Raw genomic sequence first — 22077 nt, forward strand, 5'->3', positions numbered from 1 at the left:
CTATCTACACCATACATACATACATTACATTACATACATGCATATATTACATTACATACATACATACATTACATTACATTACATACATGCATATATTACATTACATACATGCATATATTACATTACATACATACATACATTACATTACATTACATACATGCATATATTACATTACATACATAACATGCATACATATATTACATTACATACATGTATACAATACATTACATTACATACATACATACATACATACATACATACATACATACATTACATTACATTACATACATGTAACTGCCATTACCAATGCAATTATGTAGTAAACATTATTTTTATGTATTATTTTATTGTATTTTACTTCTTTTTTTTTTTTTCCTTATGTTAAGTCCCTTATATCCTCCCCTTCATTGTCAAAAAATAAAAAGTATTTAGCCTCATTTCTCTTAAAAAGTAGATACACAGTGACAGCACAGGGCTCAGTGACACTTACCATTCTGTGGATGGTGGCTTTGCATTTAAAAATGGCGCCTCCCGGCGCTTAGACGCCACTGCGCATGAGCCGTCTGCCTGAGATTAGCCGAGCTTGTTCGGGTTTTCCCGAGCAGCGGCGCCTGCGCAGTGTGCCTTTCGGGGGGCCAGCAGCAGCCATTTTTTTTTTCAGGTGCTGATGTGATGCTCTTCACCCAGTCCCAGGGCAGGGGGACCTGGCAGCGCCTGCTGGTGTGACTCGTTCGGACTTCACTGATGTGACTCACAGTCTGCGAGCTGTGATGGCTGCACGGCGCCCCTGTTGCCCATGGCGCCCCGTGCGGCCGCTCAGCTCGCACACCACAAAGGCCGGCCCTGCAGGTTGGGATTCAGCAGAAGCGAAGTCGAGTAACAAGACTAATGTAGATAACGGATCATAGTGAAGATACGGACGGCAGTAGGAGAGACAAGTGAGATATTGGCTGGTGAAGGCACAATATTCTGGCAACCAGGAAGTGCAGAGACATGGCTTAAATCAGGAAGTTCATGGGAGGAGCAAAGGGTTCAAGGTTCACAGCAGGATGATTCAAGGATTTGTCCAGGGAGCTGTCCAGCATTCCAGGTGGCTCAGCAAGTAGAGTCATTGCCAGGTCCAGGTCCTGACACCACTACCTGGTCTTAAGTTCACATGTTTGCACCAGGTAAATATTGGGGCCTCTTCTATTGATCCAGGCTGCTCTCTAGGTTAGGTGTCCTTGACCCTTTAGTATGTGGGCCTGCTGGCATTTGTCTGCTGTGTTGTCCACCCAGTCCTCAAAGATTCCGCTTTACTGTACAATTAGGTATCAGGATTTATGGTTTATATGTAAAATAGCTTTCTTGGTGTACAGTCCGGAACTTTCCCTCTGTCTGCGTTTTCCTTGCATTGCCTCCTAAAATACTGAGGATTGCAAAGAATGGGAGGGGTTATGGGGTTCTTTCTTTGCCCGTTTCCATTCATCTGAAGATGGCAGCATATAACCCAATCACCTAAGACTTTGCCCGTGTCCAGGAAAAGGGACCTACAGAAAACCTGTCTTCCTCCCGCCATGGTCCGCATTATATTCTGCATAATAATATGACATTCACATGACCGTGTATCCATGCGATAACTCCAACCTTTTCCTCTGCAGGTGTCCTGACCTGTACTTCAAAGTCTGCAGAATAGAAGGACAGAACGGAGCGGGCCAGAATGTTGGATATCTCGCTGACACCAATCACACCACGCTCTATCAGGTGTGTACACAGACGGGATCTATAGATGCAGAAATCTCCCCCAACACCTTCCAACCCCTTCCCTGTCTTCTTCCAGGTGGGAGTGACCCATAGCTATGTGCCTTCCTTCCCCTCCCGGGACGGTCATGTCTTCTGGAGCAGTTTGTTCCCGGCGGGTCTCTCACATGTGGTTGATGATATGTGCCGATTGCTCCAACCTCATCTACAAAACAGGTGAGATCTCCATGTGAGGCCGTGCATTATACCCGTGTCCTGTATATATTATATCATACACCCCCCCCCCTATACATGTCTTCTGTATTATATCATACACCCCCCCCCCCATACATGTCTTCTGTATTATATCATACACCCCCCCCCCTATACATGTCTTCTGTATTATATCATACACCCCCCCCCCTATACATGTCTTCTGTATTATATCATACACCCCCCCCCTATACATGTCTTCTGTATTATATCATACACCCCCCCCCCCCTATACATGTCTTCTGTATTATATCATACACCCCCCCCCCCCTATACATGTCTTCTGTATTATATCATACACCCCCCCCCCCCTATACATGTCTTCTGTATTATATCATACACCCCCCCCCCTATACATGTCTTCTGTATTATATCATACACCCCCCCCCTATACATGTCTTCTGTATTATATCATACACCCCCCCCCCTATACATGTCTTCTGTATTATATCATACACCCCCCCCCCTATACATGTCTTCTGTATTATATCATACACCCCCCCCCCCTATACATGTCTTCTGTATTATATCATACACCCCCCCCCCTATACATGTCTTCTGTATTATATCATACACCCCCCCCCCCCTATACATGTCTTCTGTATTATATCATACACCCCCCCCCTATACATGTCTTCTGTATTATATCATACACCCCCCCCCTATACATGTCTTCTGTATTATATCATACACCCCCCCCCTATACATGTCTTCTGTATTATATCATACACCCCCCCCCCTATACATGTCTTCTGTATTATATCATACACCCCCCCCCCTATACATGTCTTCTGTATTATATCATACACCCCCCCCCCCCTATACATGTCTTCTGTATTATATCATACACCCCCCCCCCTATACATGTCTTCTGTATTATATCATACACCCCCCCCCTATACATGTCTTCTGTATTATATCATACACCCCCCCCCCTATATATGTCTTCTGTATTATATCATACACCCCCCCCCCTATACATGTCTTCTGTATTATATCATACACCCCCCCCCCTATACATGTCTTCTGTATTATATCATACACCCCCCCCCCATACATGTCTTCTGTATTATATCATACACCCCCCCCCTATACATGTCTTCTGTATTATATCATACACCCCCCCCCCCCCTATACATGTCTTCTGTATTATATCATACACCCCCCCTATACATGTCTTCTGTATTATATCATACACACCCCCCTATACATGTCTTCTGTATTATATCATACACACCCCCCCCTATACATGTCTTCTGTATTATATCATACACCCCCCCCCCTATACATGTCTTCTGTATTATATCATACACCCCCCCCCCTATACATGTCTTCTGTATTATATCATACACCCCCCCCTATACATGTCTTCTGTATTATATCATACACCCCCCCCCTATACATGTCTTCTGTATTATATCATACACCCCCCCCTATACATGTCTTCTGTATTATATCATACACCCCCCCCCCTATACATGTCTTCTGTATTATATCATACACCCCCCCCCCATACATGTCTTCTGTATTATATCATACACCCCCCCCTATACATGTCTTCTGTATTATATCATACCCCCCCCCCTATACATGTCTTCTGTATTATATCATACACCCCCCCCCTATACATGTCTTCTGTATTATATCATACACCCCCCCCCTATACATGTCTTCTGTATTATATCATACACCCCCCCCCCTATACATGTCTTCTGTATTATATCATACACCCCCCCCTATACATGTCTTCTGTATTATATCATACACCCCCCCCCCCATACATGTCTTCTGTATTATATCATACACCCCCCCCCCTATACATGTCTTCTGTATTATATCATACACCCCCCCCTATACATGTCTTCTGTATTATATCATACACCCCCCCCCCCTATACATGTCTTCTGTATTATATCATACACCCCCCCCCCTATACATGTCTTCTGTATTATATCATACACCCCCCCCCCCTATACATGTCTTCTGTATTATATCATACACCCCCCCCCTATACATGTCTTCTGTATTATATCATACACCCCCCCCCCCATACATGTCTTCTGTATTATATCATACACCCCCCCCCTATACATGTCTTCTGTATTATATCATACACCCCCCCCTATACATGTCTTCTGTATTATATCATACACCCCCCCCTATACATGTCTTCTGTATTATATCATACACCCCCCCCTATACATGTCTTCTGTATTATATCATACACCCCCCCCCCTATACATGTCTTCTGTATTATATCATACACCCCCCCCCTATACATGTCTTCTGTATTATATCATACACCCCCCCCTATACATGTCTTCTGTATTATATCATACACCCCCCCCCCTATACATGTCTTCTGTATTATATCATACACCCCCCCCCCCTATACATGTCTTCTGTATTATATCATACACCCCCCCCCTATACATGTCTTCTGTATTATATCATACACCCCCCCCTATACATGTCTTCTGTATTATATCATACACACCCCCCCCCCTATACATGTCTTCTGTATTATATCATACACCCCCCCCCCTATACATGTCTTCTGTATTATATCATACACACCCCCCCTATACATGTCTTCTGTATTATATCATACACCCCCCCCCTATACATGTCTTCTGTATTATATCATACACCCCCCCCCTATAATGTCTTCTGTATTATATCATACACCCCCCCCCCTATACATGTCTTCTGTATTATATCATACACACCCCCCCCTATACATGTCTTCTGTATTATATCATACACCCCCCCCCTATACATGTCTTCTGTATTATATCATACACCCCCCCCTATACATGTCTTCTGTATTATATCATACACACCCCCCCCTATACATGTCTTCTGTATTATATCATACACCCCCCCCCCCCTATACATGTCTTCTGTATTATATCATACACCCCCCCCCCCTATACATGTCTTCTGTATTATATCATACACACCCCCCCCTATACATGTCTTCTGTATTATATCATACACCCCCCCCCTATACATGTCTTCTGTATTATATCATACACCCCCCCCCCTATACATGTCTTCTGTATTATATCATACACCCCCCCCCCCCTATACATGTCTTCTGTATTATATCATACACCCCCCCCCTATACATGTCTTCTGTATTATATCATACACCCCCCCCCCTATACATGTCTTCTGTATTATATCATACACCCCCCCCCATACATGTCTTCTGTATTATATCATACACCCCCCCCCCTATACATGTCTTCTGTATTATATCATACACCCCCCCCCCCTATACATGTCTTCTGTATTATATCATACACCCCCCCCCCTATACATGTCTTCTGTATTATATCATACACCCCCCCCCTATACATGTCTTCTGTATTATATCATACCCCCCCCCCTATACATGTCTTCTGTATTATATCATACACCCCCCCCCTATACATGTCTTCTGTATTATATCATACACCCCCCCCCCTATACATGTCTTCTGTATTATATCATACACCCCCCCCCCTATACATGTCTTCTGTATTATATCATACACCCCCCCCCTATACATGTCTTCTGTATTATATCATACACCCCCCCTATACATGTCTTCTGTATTATATCATACACACCCCCCCTATACATGTCTTCTGTATTATATCATACACCCCCCCCCTATACATGTCTTCTGTATTATATCATACACCCCCCCCCTATACATGTCTTCTGTATTATATCATACACCCCCCCCCCTATATATGTCTTCTGTATTATATCATACACCCCCCCCTATACATGTCTTCTGTATTATATCATACACCCCCCCCCCCCCTATACATGTCTTCTGTATTATATCATACCCCCCCCCCCTATACATGTCTTCTGTATTATATCATACACCCCCCCCCCCCTATACATGTCTTCTGTATTATATCATACACCCCCCCCCCTATACATGTCTTCTGTATTATATCATACACCCCCCCCCTATACATGTCTTCCTATCACACCGTATACCCCTTATATGTCTTCCTCTCACAGGGGTCACATTGTTGGTGTAAATAGTCGGCTTCTCTCCTCCTCTATCAGTTGTGTTTCTCAGGATAGCAATGTTCTCGGCGGTTTCAGACAGGTTCTGTTCCCCATGTCCCCCACCTTAAGTCTCTGTATTTTCTGATGGTTGTGTTGTCCATACAGCGGCCATGTTCTTGGAGCCGGAGGTCGGATCCTCCTGTCTGGTCCCGCAGGCAGTGGGAAAGCGATGGTGGTGAGAGCCACATGCAGTCGCCTTCATTTACATCTCTTCCAGGTAAGTGTTAGCTGGGTATCTGTAAGTGAATAGTCTGTGAACCTCGGCTTTGTGAGTTTTGTGTCTGGGGAGATCTATGAGGGGACATGCTCTATGCTGTCTGTGGCTCAATAAAGTTTTAATTATGAAATGATGTCATCGGTGTGGGGGATGTGCTTTGTTCAGAGATCTGTCTGGTTTGATTTGTGTCTTGCAGGTTGAGTGTGGCAGGCTGTGCAGGGAGAGCAGTGCCGGAATGGTGACTCGTCTTCGCACTCTCTTCTCCAATGCTAGTGATTGCCGTCCCTGCGTTCTACTCCTCTGCCATGTGGATGTCCTAGGAAGAGAGAGAGACGGTTCTGGAGAGGATACCCGGGTCACCTCTGCTCTGTGCAGCCTCCTGCTGGACTCCACATTCAGGTGTCAAGATTCTCTCCTCTGATGTAGAATTTGTTATATGCAGCATAAAACAGTACATGGCCTTCCTGAATGTGCGGAGAGTGCCGGTGTAACGTGAGAATTACCTACCCTCGTCACTTCCGGCCAGGAACAGCTGAGCAGCGCAGCAGTGCGCATGCTCACAGCCCCGGCAACCTAATGTAAAAGCTGAGGAGCTGAGTAGTGCGCATGCGCACTAGTAGGATATTATGACTGATCCGTGGAAAAAAACTACCCACGCCGCGCTTACATTAAAACATGTCGGCTGCAATATAAGTCATCTCCGCTCCTTTCCCTGTGACTTCCCTCATCTCGATTAGTAAATATAAAAGCGGCTGGCGGCTCCGTGATTTATGTTCTCATACACCCGCTGCCGCTTTTATATTTACTATCCGAGATGAGGGAAGTGACCGGGACAGGAGCGGAGATGACTCGTATTACAGCACAGCTGTTTTAATGTACACGCCGCGTTACAACAGTGCCGTGCAAACGGAAGTGACGAGGGTAGGTTTTTCTCACGGAACACCGGCTCCTCTGTATCTATAGTGTTCCCTCCCTTTCATCTGTGTCTGCAGAGACTGCACTCTACTGAGCTCGCACTGTCTGCAGGGACTGCTCTCTCCTGAGCTCGCACTGTCTGCAGAGACTGCACTCTCCTGAGCTCGCACTGTCTGCAGAGACTGCCTTCTCCTGAGCTCGCACTGTCTGCAGAGACTGCACTCTCCTGAGCTCGCACTGTCTGCAGAGACTGCACTCTCCTGAGCTCGCACTGTCTGCAGAGACTGCTCTCTCCTGAGCTCGCACTGTCTGCAGAGACTGCACTCTCCTGAGTTCGCACTGTCTGCAGAGACTGCACTCTACTGAGCTCGCACTGTCTGCAGGGACTGCCTTCTCCTGAGTTCGCACTGTCTGCAGAGACTGCACTCTACTGAGCTCGCACTGTCTGCAGAGACTGCACTCTCCTGAGCTCGCACTGTCTGCAGAGACTGCCTTCTCCTGAGCTCGCACTGTCTGCAGAGACTGCCCTCTCCTGAGCTCGCACTGTCTGCAGAGACTGCTCTCTCCTGAGCTCGCACTGTCTGCAGAGACTGCACTCTCCTGAGCTCGCACTGTCTGCAGAGACTGCACTCTCCTGAGCTCGCACTGTCTGCAGAGACTGCACTCTCCTGAGCTCGCACTGTCTGCAGAGACTGCCCTCTCCTGAGCTCGCACTGTCTGCAGAGACTGCACTCTCCTGAGCTCGCACTGTCTGCAGAGACTGCACTCTCCTGAGCTCGCACTGTCTGCAGAGACTGCTCTCTCCTGAGCTCGCACTGTCTGCAGGGACTGCACTCTCCTGAGCTCGCACTGTCTGCAGAGACTGCTCTCTCCTGAGCTCGCACTGTCTGCAGAGACTGCACTCTCCTGAGATCGCACTGTCTGCAGAGACTGCTCTCTCCTGAGCTCGCACTGTCTGCAGAGACTGCACTCTCCTGAGCTCGCACTGTCTGCAGAGACTGCCTTCTGAGCTCGCACTGTCTGCAGAGACTGCACTCTCCTGAGCTCGCACTGTCTGCAGAGACTGCACGCTCCTGAGCTCGCACTGTCTGCAGAGACTGCTCTCTCCTGAGCTCGCACTGTCTGCAGAGACTGCTCTCTCCTGAGCTCGCACTGTCTGCAGAGACTGCACTCTCCTGAGCTCGCACTGTCTGCAGAGACTGCACGCTCCTGAGCTCGCACTGTCTGCAGAGACTGCTCTCTCCTGAGCTCGCACTGTCTGCAGAGACTGCTCTCTCCTGAGCTCGCACTGTCTGCAGAGACTGCACTCTCCTGAGCTCGCACTGTCTGCAGAGACTGCACGCTCCTGAGCTCGCACTGTCTGCAGAGACTGCCCTCTCCTGAGCTCGCACTGTCTGCAGAGACTGCACTCTCCTGAGCTCGCACTGTCTGCAGAGACTGCTCTCTCCTGAGCTCGCACTGTCTGCAGAGACTGCACTCTCCTGAGCTCGCACTGTCTGCAGAGACTGCACGCTCCTGAGCTCGCACTGTCTGCAGAGACTGCCCTCTCCTGAGCTCGCACTGTCTGCAGAGACTGCACTCTCCTGAGCTCGCACTGTCTGCAGAGACTGCCCTCTCCTGAGCTCGCACTGTCTGCAGAGACTGCCCTCTCCTGAGCTCGCACTGTCTGCAGAGACTGCCTTCTCCTGAGCTCGCACTGTCTGCAGAGACTGCACTCTCCTGAGCTCGCACTGTCTGCAGAGACTGCACTCTCCTGAGCTCGCACTGTCTGCAGAGACTGCTCTCTCCTGAGCTCGCACTGTCTGCAGAGACTGCTCTCTCCTGAGCTCGCACTGTCTGCAGAGACTGCACTCTCCTGAGCTCGCACTGTCTGCAGAGACTGCACGCTCCTGAGCTCGCACTGTCTGCAGAGACTGCCCTCTCCTGAGCTCGCACTGTCTGCAGAGACTGCACTCTCCTGAGCTCGCACTGTCTGCAGAGACTGCCCTCTCCTGAGCTCGCACTGTCTGCAGAGACTGCCCTCTCCTGAGCTCGCACTGTCTGCAGAGACTGCCCTCTCCTGAGCTTGCACTGTCTGCAGAGACTGCTCTCTCCTGAGTTCGCACTGTCTGCAGAGACTGCCCTCTCCTGAGCTCGCACTGTCTGCAGAGACTGCCCTCTCCTGAGCTCGCACTGTCTGCAGAGACTGCCCTCTCCTGAGCTCGCACTGTCTGCAGAGACTGCTCTCTCCTGAGCTCGTACTGTCTGCAGAGACTGCACTCTCCTGAGCTCGCACTGTCTGCAGAGACTGCCCTCACCTGAGCTCGTACTGTCTGCAGAGACTGCTCTCTCCTGAGCTCGCACTGTCTGCAGAGACTGCCCTCTCCTGAGCTCGCATTGTCTGCAGAGACTGCTCTCTCCTGAGCTCACACTGTCTGCAGAGACTGCTCTCTCCTGAGCTCGCACTGTCTGCAGAGACTGCCCTCTCCTGAGCTCGCACTGTCTGCAGAGACTGCTCTCTCCTGAGCTCACACTGTCTGCAGAGACTGCCCTCTCCTGAGCTCGCACTGTCTGCAGAGACTGCCTTCTCCTGAGCTCGCACTGTCTGCAGAGACTGCACTCTCCTGAGCTCGCACTGTCTGCAGAGACTGCCCTCTCCTGAGCTCGCACTGTCTGCAGGGACTGCACTCTCCTGAGCTCGCACTGTCTGCAGAGACTGCACTCTCCTGAGCTCGCACTGTCTGCAGAGACTGCACGCTCCTGAGCTCGCACTGTCTGCAGAGACTGCTCTCTCCTGAGCTCGCACTGTCTGCAGAGACTGCACTCTCCTGAGCTCGCACTGTCTGCAGAGACTGCCCTCTCCTGAGCTCGCACTGTCTGCAGAGACTGCACTCTCCTGAGCTCGCACTGTCTGCAGAGACTGCCTTCTGAGCTCACACTGTCTGCAGAGACTGCACTCTCCTGAGCTCGCACTGTCTGCAGAGACTGCCCTCTCCTGAGCTCGCACTGTCTGCAGGGACTGCACTCTCCTGAGCTCGCACTGTCTGCAGAGACTGCCCTCTCCTGAGCTCGCACTGTCTGCAGAGACTGCAATCTCCTGAGCTCGCACTGTCTGCAGAGACTGCCCTCTCCTGAGCTCGCACTGTCTGCAGAGACTGCACTCTCCTGAGCTCGCACTGTCTGCAGAGACTGCCCTCTCCTGAGCTCGCACTGTCTGCAGAGACTGCTCTTTCCTGAGCTCGCACTGTCTGCAGAGACTGCACTCTCCTGAGCTCGCACTGTCTGCAGAGACTGCTCTCTCCTGAGCTCGCACTGTCTGCAGAGACTGCAATCTCCTGAGCTCGCACTGTCTGCAGAGACTGCCCTCTCCTGAGCTCGCACTGTCTGCAGAGACTGCACTCTCCTGAGCTCGCACTGTCTGCAGAGACTGCACTCTCCTGAGCTCGCACTGTCTGCAGAGACTGCTCTTTCCTGAGCTCGCACTGTCTGCAGAGACTGCACTCTCCTGAGCTCGCACTGTCTGCAGAGACTGCTCTCTCCTGAGCTCGCACTGTCTGCAGAGACTGCTCTCTCCTGAGCTCGCACTGTCTGCAGAGACTGCACTCTCCTGAGCTCGCACTGTCTGCAGAGACTGCCCTCTCCTGAGCTCGCATTGTCTGCAGAGACTGCTCTCTCCTGAGCTCGCACTGTCTGCAGAGACTGCCCTCTCCTGAGCTCGCACTGTCTGCAGAGACAGCCTTCTCCTGAGCTCGCACTGTCTGCAGAGACTGCACTCTCCTGAGCTCGCACTGTCTGCAGAGACTGCACTCTCCTGAGCTCGCACTGTCTGCAGAGACTGCACTCTCCTGAGCTCGCACTGTCAGCAGAAACTGCACTCTCCTGAGCTCGCACTGTCTGCAGAGACTGCCCTCTCCTGAGCTCGCACTGTCTGCAGAGACTGCACTCTCCTGAGCTCGCACTGTCTGCAGAGACTGCACTCTCCTGAGCTCGCACTGTCTGCAGAGACTGCCCTCTCCTGAGCTCGCACTGTCTGCAGGGACTGCACTCTCCTGAGCTCGCACTGTCTGCAGAGACTGCCCTCTCCTGAGCTCGCACTGTCTGCAGAGACTGCACTCTCCTGAGCTCGCACTGTCTGCAGAGACTGCACTCTCCTGAGCTCGCACTGTCTGCAGAGACTGCACTCTCCTGAGCTCGCACTGTCTGCAGAGACTGCCCTCTCCTGAGCTCGCACTGTCTGCAGGGACTGCACTCTCCTGAGCTCGCACTGTCTGCAGAGACTGCACTCTCCTGAGCTCGCACTGTCTGCAGAGACTGCCCTCTCCTGAGCTCGCACTGTCTGCAGAGACTGCACTCTCCTGAGCTCGCACTGTCTGCAGAGACTGCACTCTCCTGAGCTCGCACTGTCTGCAGAGACTGCACTCTCCTGAGCTCGCACTGTCTGCAGAGACTGCTCTTTCCTGAGCTCGCACTGTCTGCAGAGACTGCACTCTCCTGAGCTCGCACTGTCTGCAGAGACTGCCCTCTCCTGAGCTCACACTGTCTGCAGAGACTGCACTCTCCTGAGCTCACACTGTCTGCAGAGACTGCTCTCTCCTGAGCTTTCACTGTCTGCAGAGACTGCACTCTCCTGAGCTCGCACTGTCTGCAGAGACTGCACACTCCTGAGCTCGCACTGTCTGCAGAGACTGCACTCTCCTGAGCTCGCACTGTCTGCAGAGACTGCCCTCTCCTGAGCTCGCACTGTCTGCAGAGACTGCCCTCTCCTGAGCTCACACTGTCTGCAGAGACTGCTCTCTCCTGAGCTCGCACTGTCTGCATGGACTGCCCTCTCCTGAGCTCGCACTGTCTGCAGAGACTGCCCTCTCCTGAGCTCGCACTGTCTGCAGAGACTGCCCTCTCCTGAGCTCGCACTGTTTGCAGAGACTGCACTCTCCTGAGCTCGCACTGTCTGCAGAGACTGCACTCTCCTGAGCTCGCACTGTCTGCAGAGACTGCACTCTCCTGAGCTCGCACTGTTTGCAGAGACTGCACTCTCCTGAGCTCGCACTGTCTGCAGAGACTGCACTCTCCTGAGCTCGCACTGTCTGCAGAGACTGCTCTCTCCTGAGCTCGCACTGTCTGCAGAGACTGCCCTCTCCTGAGCTCACACTGTCTGCAGAGACTGCTCTCTCCTGAGCTCGCACTGTCTGCAGGGACTGCCTTCTCCTGAGTTCGCACTGTCTGCAGAGACTGCACTCTACTGAGCTCGCACTGTCTGCAGAGACTGCACTCTCCTGAGCTCGCACTGTCTGCAGAGACTGCCTTCTCCTGAGCTCGCACTGTCTGCAGAGACTGCCCTCTCCTGAGCTCGCACTGTCTGCAGAGACTGCACTCTCCTGAGCTCGCACTGTCTGCAGAGACTGCACTCTCCTGAGCTCGCACTGTCTGCAGAGACTGCACTCTCCTGAGCTCGCACTGTCTGCAGAGACTGCTCTCTCCTGAGCTCGCACTGTCTGCAGAGACTGCACTCTCCTGAGATCGCACTGTCTGCAGAGACTGCTCTCTCCTGAGCTCGCACTGTCTGCAGAGACTGCACTCTCCTGAGCTCGCACTGTCTGCAGAGACTGCCTTCTGAGCTCGCACTGTCTGCAGAGACTGCACTCTCCTGAGCTCGCACTGTCTGCAGAGACTGCACTCTCCTGAGCTCGCACTGTCTGCAGAGACTGCACTCTCCTGAGCTCGCACTGTCTGCAGAGACTGCTCTCTCCTGAGCTCGCACTGTCTGCAGAGACTGCACTCTCCTGAGCTCGCACTGTCTGCAGAGACTGCACTCTCCTGAGCTCGCACTGTCTGCAGAGACTGCTCTCTCCTGAGCTCGCACTGTCTGCAGAGACTGCTCTCTCCTGAGCTCGCACTGTCTGCAGAGACTGCACTCTCCTGAGCTCGCACTGTCTGCAGAGACTGCACGCTCCTGAGCTCGCACTGTCTGCAGAGACTGCCCTCTCCTGAGCTCGCACTGTCTGCAGAGACTGCACTCTCCTGAGCTCGCACTGTCTGCAGAGACTGCCCTCTCCTGAGCTCGCACTGTCTGCAGAGACTGCACTCTCCTGAGCTCGCACTGTCTGCAGAGACTGCACTCTCCTGAGCTCGCACTGTCTGCAGAGACTGCCCTCTCCTGAGCTCGTACTGTCTGCAGAGACTGCCCTCTCCTGAGCTCGCACTGTCTGCAGAGACTGCCTTCTCCTGAGCTCGCACTGTCTGCAGAGACTGCTCTCTCCTGAGTTCGCACTGTCTGCAGAGACTGCCCTCTCCTGAGCTCGCACTGTCTGCAGAGACTGCCCTCTCCTGAGCTTGCACTGTCTGCAGAGACTGCTCTCTCCTGAGTTCGCACTGTCTGCAGAGACTGCCCTCTCCTGAGCTCGCACTGTCTGCAGAGACTGCCCTCTCCTGAGCTCGCACTGTCTGCAGAGACTGCCCTCTCCTGAGCTCGCACTGTCTGCAGAGACTGCCCTCTCCTGAGCTCGCACTGTCTGCAGAGACTGCCCTCTCCTGAGCTCGCACTGTCTGCAGAGACTGCTCTCTCCTGAGCTCGTACTGTCTGCAGAGACTGCCCTCACCTGAGCTCGCACTGTCTGCAGAGACTGCACTCTCCTGAGCTCACACTGTCTGCAGAGACTGCACTCTCCTGAGCTCGCACTGTCTGCAGAGACTGCCCTCTCCTGAGCTCGTACTGTCTGCAGAGACTGCCCTCTCCTGAGCTCGCACTGTCTGCAGAGACTGCACTCTCCTGAGCTCGCACTGTCTGCAGAGACTGCCCTCACCTGAGCTCGTACTGTCTGCAGAGACTGCTCTCTCCTGAGCTCGCACTGTCTGCAGAGACTGCCCTCTCCTGAGCTCGCATTGTCTGCAGAGACTGCTCTCTCCTGAGCTCACACTGTCTGCAGAGACTGCTCTCTCCTGAGCTCGCACTGTCTGCAGAGACTGCCCTCTCCTGAGCTCGCACTGTCTGCAGAGACTGCTCTCTCCTGAGCTCACACTGTCTGCAGAGACTGCCCTCTCCTGAGCTCGCACTGTCTGCAGAGACTGCCTTCTCCTGAGCTCGCACTGTCTGCAGAGACTGCACTCTCCTGAGCTCGCACTGTCTGCAGAGACTGCCCTCTCCTGAGCTCGCACTGTCTGCAGGGACTGCACTCTCCTGAGCTCGCACTGTCTGCAGAGACTGCACTCTCCTGAGCTCGCACTGTCTGCAGAGACTGCACTCTCCTGAGCTCGCACTGTCTGCAGAGACTGCCCTCTCCTGAGCTCGCACTGTCTGCAGAGACTGCACTCTCCTGAGCTCGCACTGTCTGCAGAGACTGCCTTCTGAGCTCACACTGTCTGCAGAGACTGCACTCTCCTGAGCTCGCACTGTCTGCAGAGACTGCCCTCTCCTGAGCTCGCACTGTCTGCAGGGACTGCACTCTCCTGAGCTCGCACTGTCTGCAGAGACTGCACTCTCCTGAGCTCGTACTGTCTGCAGAGACTGCAATCTCCTGAGCTCGCACTGTCTGCAGAGACTGCCCTCTCCTGAGCTCGCACTGTCTGCAGAGACTGCACTCTCCTGAGCTCGCACTGTCTGCAGAGACTGCACTCTCCTGAGCTCGCACTGTCTGCAGAGACTGCTCTTTCCTGAGCTCGCACTGTCTGCAGAGACTGCACTCTCCTGAGCTCGCACTGTCTGCAGAGACTGCTCTCTCCTGAGCTCGCACTGTCTGCAGAGACTGCTCTCTCCTGAGCTCGCACTGTCTGCAGAGACTGCACTCTCCTGAGCTCGCACTGTCTGCAGAGACTGCCCTCTCCTGAGCTCGCATTGTCTGCAGAGACTGCTCTCTCCTGAGCTCGCACTGTCTGCAGAGACTGCCCTCTCCTGAGCTCGCACTGTCTGCAGAGACAGCCTTCTCCTGAGCTCGCACTGTCTGCAGAGACTGCACTCTCCTGAGCTCGCACTGTCTGCAGAGACTGCACTCTCCTGAGCTCGCACTGTCTGCAGAGACTGCACTCTCCTGAGCTCGCACTGTCAGCAGAAACTGCACTCTCCTGAGCTCGCACTGTCTGCAGAGACTGCCCTCTCCTGAGCTCGCACTGTCTGCAGAGACTGCACTCTCCTGAGCTCGCACTGTCTGCAGAGACTGCACTCTCCTGAGCTCGCACTGTCTGCAGGGACTGCACTCTCCTGAGCTCGCACTGTCTGCAGAGACTGCCCTCTCCTGAGCTCGCACTGTCTGCAGAGACTGCACTCTCCTGAGCTCGCACTGTCTGCAGAGACTGCACTCTCCTGAGCTCGCACTGTCTGCAGAGACTGCACTCTCCTGAGCTCGCACTGTCTGCAGAGACTGCCCTCTCCTGAGCTCGCACTGTCTGCAGGGACTGCACTCTCCTGAGCTCGCACTGTCTGCAGAGACTGCACTCTCCTGAGCTCGCACTGTCTGCAGAGACTGCCCTCTCCTGAGCTCGCACTGTCTGCAGAGACTGCACTCTCCTGAGCTCGCACTGTCTGCAGAGACTGCACTCTCCTGAGCTCGCACTGTCTGCAGAGACTGCACTCTCCTGAGCTCGCACTGTCTGCAGAGACTGCTCTTTCCTGAGCTCGCACTGTCTGCAGAGACTGCACTCTCCTGAGCTCGCACTGTCTGCAGAGACTGCCCTCTCCTGAGCTCACACTGTCTGCAGAGACTGCACTCTCCTGAGCTCACACTGTCTGCAGAGACTGCTCTCTCCTGAGCTTTCACTGTCTGCAGAGACTGCACTCTCCTGAGCTCGCACTGTCTGCAGAGACTGCACACTCCTGAGCTCGCACTGTCTGCAGAGACTGCACTCTCCTGAGCTCGCACTGTCTGCAGAGACTGCCCTCTCCTGAGCTCGCACTGTCTGCAGAGACTGCCCTCTCCTGAGCTCACACTGTCTGCAGAGACTGCTCTCTCCTGAGCTCGCACTGTCTGCATGGACTGCCCTCTCCTGAGCTCGCACTGTCTGCAGAGACTGCCCTCTCCTGAGCTCGCACTGTCTGCAGAGACTGCCCTCTCCTGAGCTCGCACTGTCTGCAGAGACTGCCCTCTCCTGAGCTCGCACTGTTTGCAGAGACTGCACTCTCCTGAGCTCGCACTGTCTGCAGAGACTGCACTCTCCTGAGCTCGCACTGTCTGCAGAGACTGCTCTCTCCTGAGCTCGCACTGTCTGCAGAGACTGCCCTCTCCTGAGCTCACACTGTCTGCAGAGACTGCTCTCTCCTGAGCTCGCACTGTCTGCAGGGACTGCACTCTCCTGAGATCGCACTGTCTGCAGAGACTGCCCTCTCCTGAGCTCACACTGTCTGCAGAGACTGCTCTCTCCTGAGCTCGCACTGTCTGCAGGGACTGCACTCACCTGAGCTCACACTGTCTGCAGAGACTGCTCTCTCCTGAGCTCGCACTGTCTGCAGGGACTGCTCTCTCCTGAGCTTGCACTGTCTGCAGAGACTGCACTCTCCTGAGCTCGCACTGTCTGCAGAGACTGCTCTCTCCTGAGCTCACACTGTCTGCAGAGACTGCACTCTCCTGAGCTCGCACTGTCTGCAGAGACTGCTCTCTCCTGAGCTCACACTGTCTGCAGGGACTGCACTCTCCTGAGCTCGCACTGTCTGCAGAGACTGCACTCTCCTGAGCTCGCACTGTCTGCAGAGACTGCACTCTCCTGAGCTCGCACTGTCTGCAGAGACTGCTCTCTCCTGAGATCGCACTGTCTGCAGAGACTGCTCTCTCCTGAGCTCGCACTGTCTGCAGGGACTGCACTCTCCTGAGCTCGCACTGTCTGCAGAGACTGCTCTCTCCTGAGCTTGCTCTTTCTGTTTTCAGGGATTGGCCAATGATTGTTATTGGTACTTCGTGTCGCCCCGGTGATGTTTCCTTGGACTTACAGTCATGTTTTATCCATGAAGTTTCCCTTCCCCCTCCATCAGAGGATCAGCGCCTGTCAATGCTCACCGCCCTCAGCGCTCCACTCACACTGACCAGAGATGTGAAGCTCCCCCTGCTGGCTCGTAGGACTGCGGTGAGTTCACAGAAGAGAGGATGACCTGGTGAGATCTGATCAGTCATAGAAATCTGCTGGGCTGCACATGTATGGCGCCTCCTGGATTTTCTGCACGTGTATTGCGCCTCCGGGAATATCTACACGTGTATGGCACCTTCTGGATTGCTTGCACGTTTATTCCGCCTCCTGGATCATCTGCACGTGTATGGCGCCTGCGGGGTCGTCTGCATGTGCATGCCACCTCCTGGATTGTCTGCACATGTATGCCGCCTCCTGGATTGTCTGCACGTGTATGCTGCCTCCTGGATTGTCTGCACGTGTATGCTGCCTCCTGGATTGTCTGCACGTGTATGCTGCCTCCTGGATTGTCTGCACGTGTATGCTGCCTCCTGGATTGTCTGCACGTGTATGCTGCCTCCTGGATTGTCTGCACGTGTATGCTGCCTCCTGGATTGTCTGCACGTGTATGCTGCCTCCTGGATTGTCTGCACGTGTATGCTGCCTCCTGGATTGTCTGCACGTGTATGCTGCCTCCTGGATTGTCTGCACGTGTATGCTGCCTCCTGGATTGTCTGCACGTGTATGCTGCCTCCTGGATTGTCTGCACGTGTATGCCGTCTCTGGGGTCGTCTGCACATGTATGCCGCCTCCTGGATTGTCTGCACGTGTATGGCGCCTCCTGGATTGTCTGCACGTGTATGCTGCCTCCTGGATTGTCTGCACATGTATGCCGCCTCCGGGGTCGCTGCCTCTTATTTACACTTTCTTTAACCACTTGAAGACCGGGCATTTTCTGGCACTTTTTATTTACATGAGAAAATCTGTTTGTTTCTTTTGCTAGAATATTAGTTAGAACCCCCAAACATTATATTTACTTTTTTAATGCAGAGGCCCTAGAGAATAAATGGGGGAGTGTTGTAATTCTTTATGTCACACCATATTTGCGCAGTTGTTTTTCGGTAGCAGTTTTTGGGAAAAAATACACTTTTTTCCTTTTAATGCAAAAAAACACAACACATAACCCAATTGTTTTAGTAAAATAAAAGTAAATAGATACCAAACATGTCACGTTTTAAAACTGCGGACCCCCGTGCAACGGCGAGAAAATACGTAAATTTTACTATCCATAGGCGATGCTTTAAAAACCTTTTCAGGTCACCACTTCAGATGTACAGAGGAGGTCTGGGGATAAAATGATCTGATGTTCTAGTGATACCTCACATGTGCGGGACAGTCGTGGTTTGTGTGTGTGCGGGACCGATGCACATGTTCTCCTTTGTGCGCTGGGACGGAGCACTTAAAAAAAAAAGTGGGAGAAAGGGCGGGACATTCTGCCACCTTCCCTGATAGCGGCCATAGGGGATAGAGGAGTTTCACCCACGAGATGAAATTCTCACCGAAGCCAAACCTGGTCATAACCACCCACAGGTAGTCCCACTCCACACTATCAAGGGAAAGCAGCGCCCTACTACCCCCATTATCCGCCGGGGACTGTAAATTCAGAAATAGGCGACGGAGATTAATGGAAGTCGACTTTTGCAGCATAAAACCTGACTGATCAGAGTGAATAATGGAAGCAACTACCTGATTGAGCCGTAGAGCCAGGGCCTTCGCCAGAATTTTGATGTTACTCTGTAAAAGAGAGATAGGGCGGTAAGACCCTGGGCCCAAACTATCCTTCCCTGGCTTCAACAAAAAGGAAAATGTTAGCCTTGCTCATAGATGGAGGCAGCCTCATATTCTGTTTTGCCTCCAAAAAGACCAACAGAAGATGGGGCAGCGTCTCCTCCGCATACTCCTTATATACCTCCATTGGTATCCCATCTTCCCCAGGGGCCTTGGAGTTGGGAAATGATGATGAGGCGCACTGTAGTTCCTCCAAAGTCAGAGGTGCCTAAAACAGGGCCCTCTTTGACTCCAATAAGGAAGACAGTGGAACGGCCCCCACGTACTCCAAAAGCTCTGCATCAGAGTGTCCCTGTTGAGATTGGTATAAGGAAGCATAATAGAACAGCAATACCTCCATGACCTGATCAGGGGTGTTAACTACATGGCCCTCACTTCCTCTAAGTGCCCCTATAGACGGTGATGTCTGATGAGAGTGGGCAATCCTGGCCAAAAGCCGACCTGTAGATTCCCCCTCCTCATAGTATGCCTGGCGCTGAAAAAACCTCAGCACCAGAGGTGTTAATATGTACAAGGGCCTCCTAACCAGCCAACCACCCCTCCTTGTTTGTCTCCGAGGGATCTGCTATAAAGCGGGCTTCCAGACGAGCCACCAATTCCTCAGCTTGTATCCCCTGAGCAGCTGTGTTCTTCTTAATGGCCTGAACCTCATTGATGAATATGCCCCGTAAATAGGCCTTAAAAACCTCCCATTGGAGACCCTGCTCCCCCTCAGCATTGTGTACCTCCCAAAACTCCCTCATTGCAGTTCTAAGCCGATCATGAGAAGGGAACAGGTGTAACCAGAAAGCATTTAGTTTCCACGGTGCCCTCTGTAAAGTGGCGCTGGGGCGCACCTCCAGACACACTACCAAAGGGGAGTGATCCGAGACACCCCAGGGAGCATAGTGGATATCTGTGATGTATCTGATAGCGGAGGAGGAGCAGAGGCATAGATCAATACGGGATAAAGACGTGTGGGTTTTAGAGAAGCAAGAAAAGACCCTGGCACCGGGATTGCGCAGCCGCCAGAGGTCAGTCCATCCCAGTTCCTCAGCAAACTTTGCCAAGGCCAATCGTCCCATGCCTCCACTCCCCGTCGCAACAGAATGCCAATACAAATGAGCATCAACCACACAGTTAAAATCACCCATAATATAAACCGGTACTTCCGGATGATTCATGAGATATAGCACCAGCCGTCCAAGGATTTCACTATGGAACGGCGGTGGTATATAGATGAAGGCCAGAACACAGTGTACAGTATATAATTTGCAATATATAAACACAAACCGTCTCTCACTGTCAACTAGGCTATGATGTTCCTGATAGTCAAGAGACCGATGAACCAGCACACTCACCCCGCGGGAGTACGAGGTGTGCGTAGAATGGTATTCCCACCCCGTCCAGGCATAGTGCAGCCAGGATCGTGACTCAGCATCCAAATGGGTCTCCTGCAACGAACAGATGGCTGGAAAATGCCTGCGCAGGGCCGCTGAAACCATAGTCCTCTTAAGTGGGTCCCTCAGCCCCCGAACATTCCAGGAGATAATTGGGACAGCAGTCATGGTGGGTGACAGTACATCAGAACAGTATGGGGCTCAAGAATGCGGGCCAGCAGGGACCGTGGCAGTTTCAGCAGAAGGCAGGGGGAAAGGAAACACAGATAGGTATAGCTAACGCTAACTAGGCAAGATAAGTATGTAGACTCCGGACTCCCAAGACATGAAGGCCAACAGGGCCCTCCAACAGAAGTTGAACAACAAAAGTAACAATGCTCCGGCCCGTGGGCGCCCTGAATCAACACTCAGTCTCCCAAGCTCAGGGCCCCACCCACCGGAGTCACAGTCAATGTCCCTGGGGATGTCCCCAGATTGTCTTCCACCCCACGCCGAGGACAACAGGTCTCATCAGCAGCTGGGTGAATGCTGATTGGCATCAGCAGTAAAAAGGGGGTAGGTAGAAGTAATCAGGTGAACCAAAGTTCTGCGGTATGGACAGATCCTTTGAGCTCCAAAGCAAACAAGAACATCATATGTCCCTACAGATCTCCTGGGTAGTGAAATACAAAAAGGGGGAAAAACAAGGGGTCACCACCCCACATGGCTCCAGGGCAGATAGCTCAGGCTCCAGCCTCAGTCCTCACCATCGTTCGGAGGCAGTGGACGCAGGATACGCTCGTTTCGGGCAATCCAGGAGGAAGCTTCCATTGGATCCTCAAAAAAGTGGTGTTGGCCCCCAGCAATAACATGAAGTTTCGCTGGATATAACATGGCATAAGAGGCTTGTAGTTCCTGCAGGCGTTGCTTGACCGTGAAAAATTTCGCCCTACTCCTCCGAACCTCGGCAGAAAAGTCCGGGTAAAACGAGACACGCACCCCGTTATACTGAATGTTAGGCCGTTCCCTCGCCAACCTCAAAATGGTCTCCTTGTCCCGATAGTTAAGCAGGCGGGCCAGCATGGTTCTTGGCGGGCGTCCCGGTTGCAGGGGGCGGGGGACCCTGTGGGCCCTCTCCACAGCATAGAGAGGAGAGGAGGCGTCCTTGCCGAAAGTTTCCGTAAGCCAGGATTCGAAAAATTCTGTGGGGTCCCTCCCCTCAACTTTTTCAAGGAGGCCCACAATCCGCACATTATTCCGCCAGAGGCGGTTCTCCACATCCTCTGCCCTCTGCTCCAGGGCCCTGGTCAGGCCTGTGGTGTGGTGGGACTCCCTGGTCAGGGGGGGCAACTGGTCTTCCAGGTCGCTAACCCGCCCCTCCACTGCAGTGGTGCGCTCCCTGACCTTCTGGAGGTCCTGTCTTATAAAGGAAACAGCTTCAGTCAGGCCCCCAAACTGTTTCTTAAGATGGTCCACACAAGCATTGCATCTATTCATGGCCCGCAGTATGTCAGCAAGCGTGGACTGCTCATCTTCGCCCCGGTCCCCCTCCTCCATACCCTCCACGAACTCCTCAACACAGTCCTCTTCCCTGGGCCCGCTCCCGCCCGGGATGGCCGACCCAGGGCCTCCAGAGCCAGCGCTAGTGTCTGTATTCTTCCCCTTCTCCACAGAGTTAGGGGACTTCTGAGCATAAAAGCACATGTTTTTAGGCGGCTTACAGGACTAACTGGAGGAGGTGGGCTTCTCTGAGCCTTTCGTAGGCCGCTGTGGAATGCCTTGCGCGGCGCCATCTTGGGTCCAAGGCATCCCAGATTCCTTGCGGGA

The 22077-nt window shown here is 52.7% G+C and overlaps 1 protein-coding gene across 1 annotated transcript in view; it reads left to right on the forward strand.

The window, feature by feature from the left end:
• LOC309543992 (peroxisomal ATPase PEX6-like) overlaps positions 1–22077 on the forward strand; it is a gene marked incomplete at both ends in the record, with an annotated part of 71066 nt that overhangs the window by 34951 nt on the left and 14038 nt on the right. Inside the window, 5 exons of the mRNA XM_082276394.1 lie at positions 1641–1743; positions 1820–1956; positions 6175–6286; positions 6483–6685; positions 17029–17224. Of these exons, the coding sequence (XP_082132520.1) occupies positions 1641–1743; positions 1820–1956; positions 6175–6286; positions 6483–6685; positions 17029–17224 (751 nt within the window). The remainder of the gene's footprint in view (positions 1–1640; positions 1744–1819; positions 1957–6174; positions 6287–6482; positions 6686–17028; positions 17225–22077) is intronic.

The sequence above is a fragment of the Pelophylax lessonae genome, assembly GCF_965119305.1.
Source record: "Pelophylax lessonae genome assembly, contig: HAP1_SCAFFOLD_574, whole genome shotgun sequence".
In the NCBI taxonomy this organism is placed as follows: Eukaryota; Metazoa; Chordata; class Amphibia; order Anura; family Ranidae; genus Pelophylax; species Pelophylax lessonae.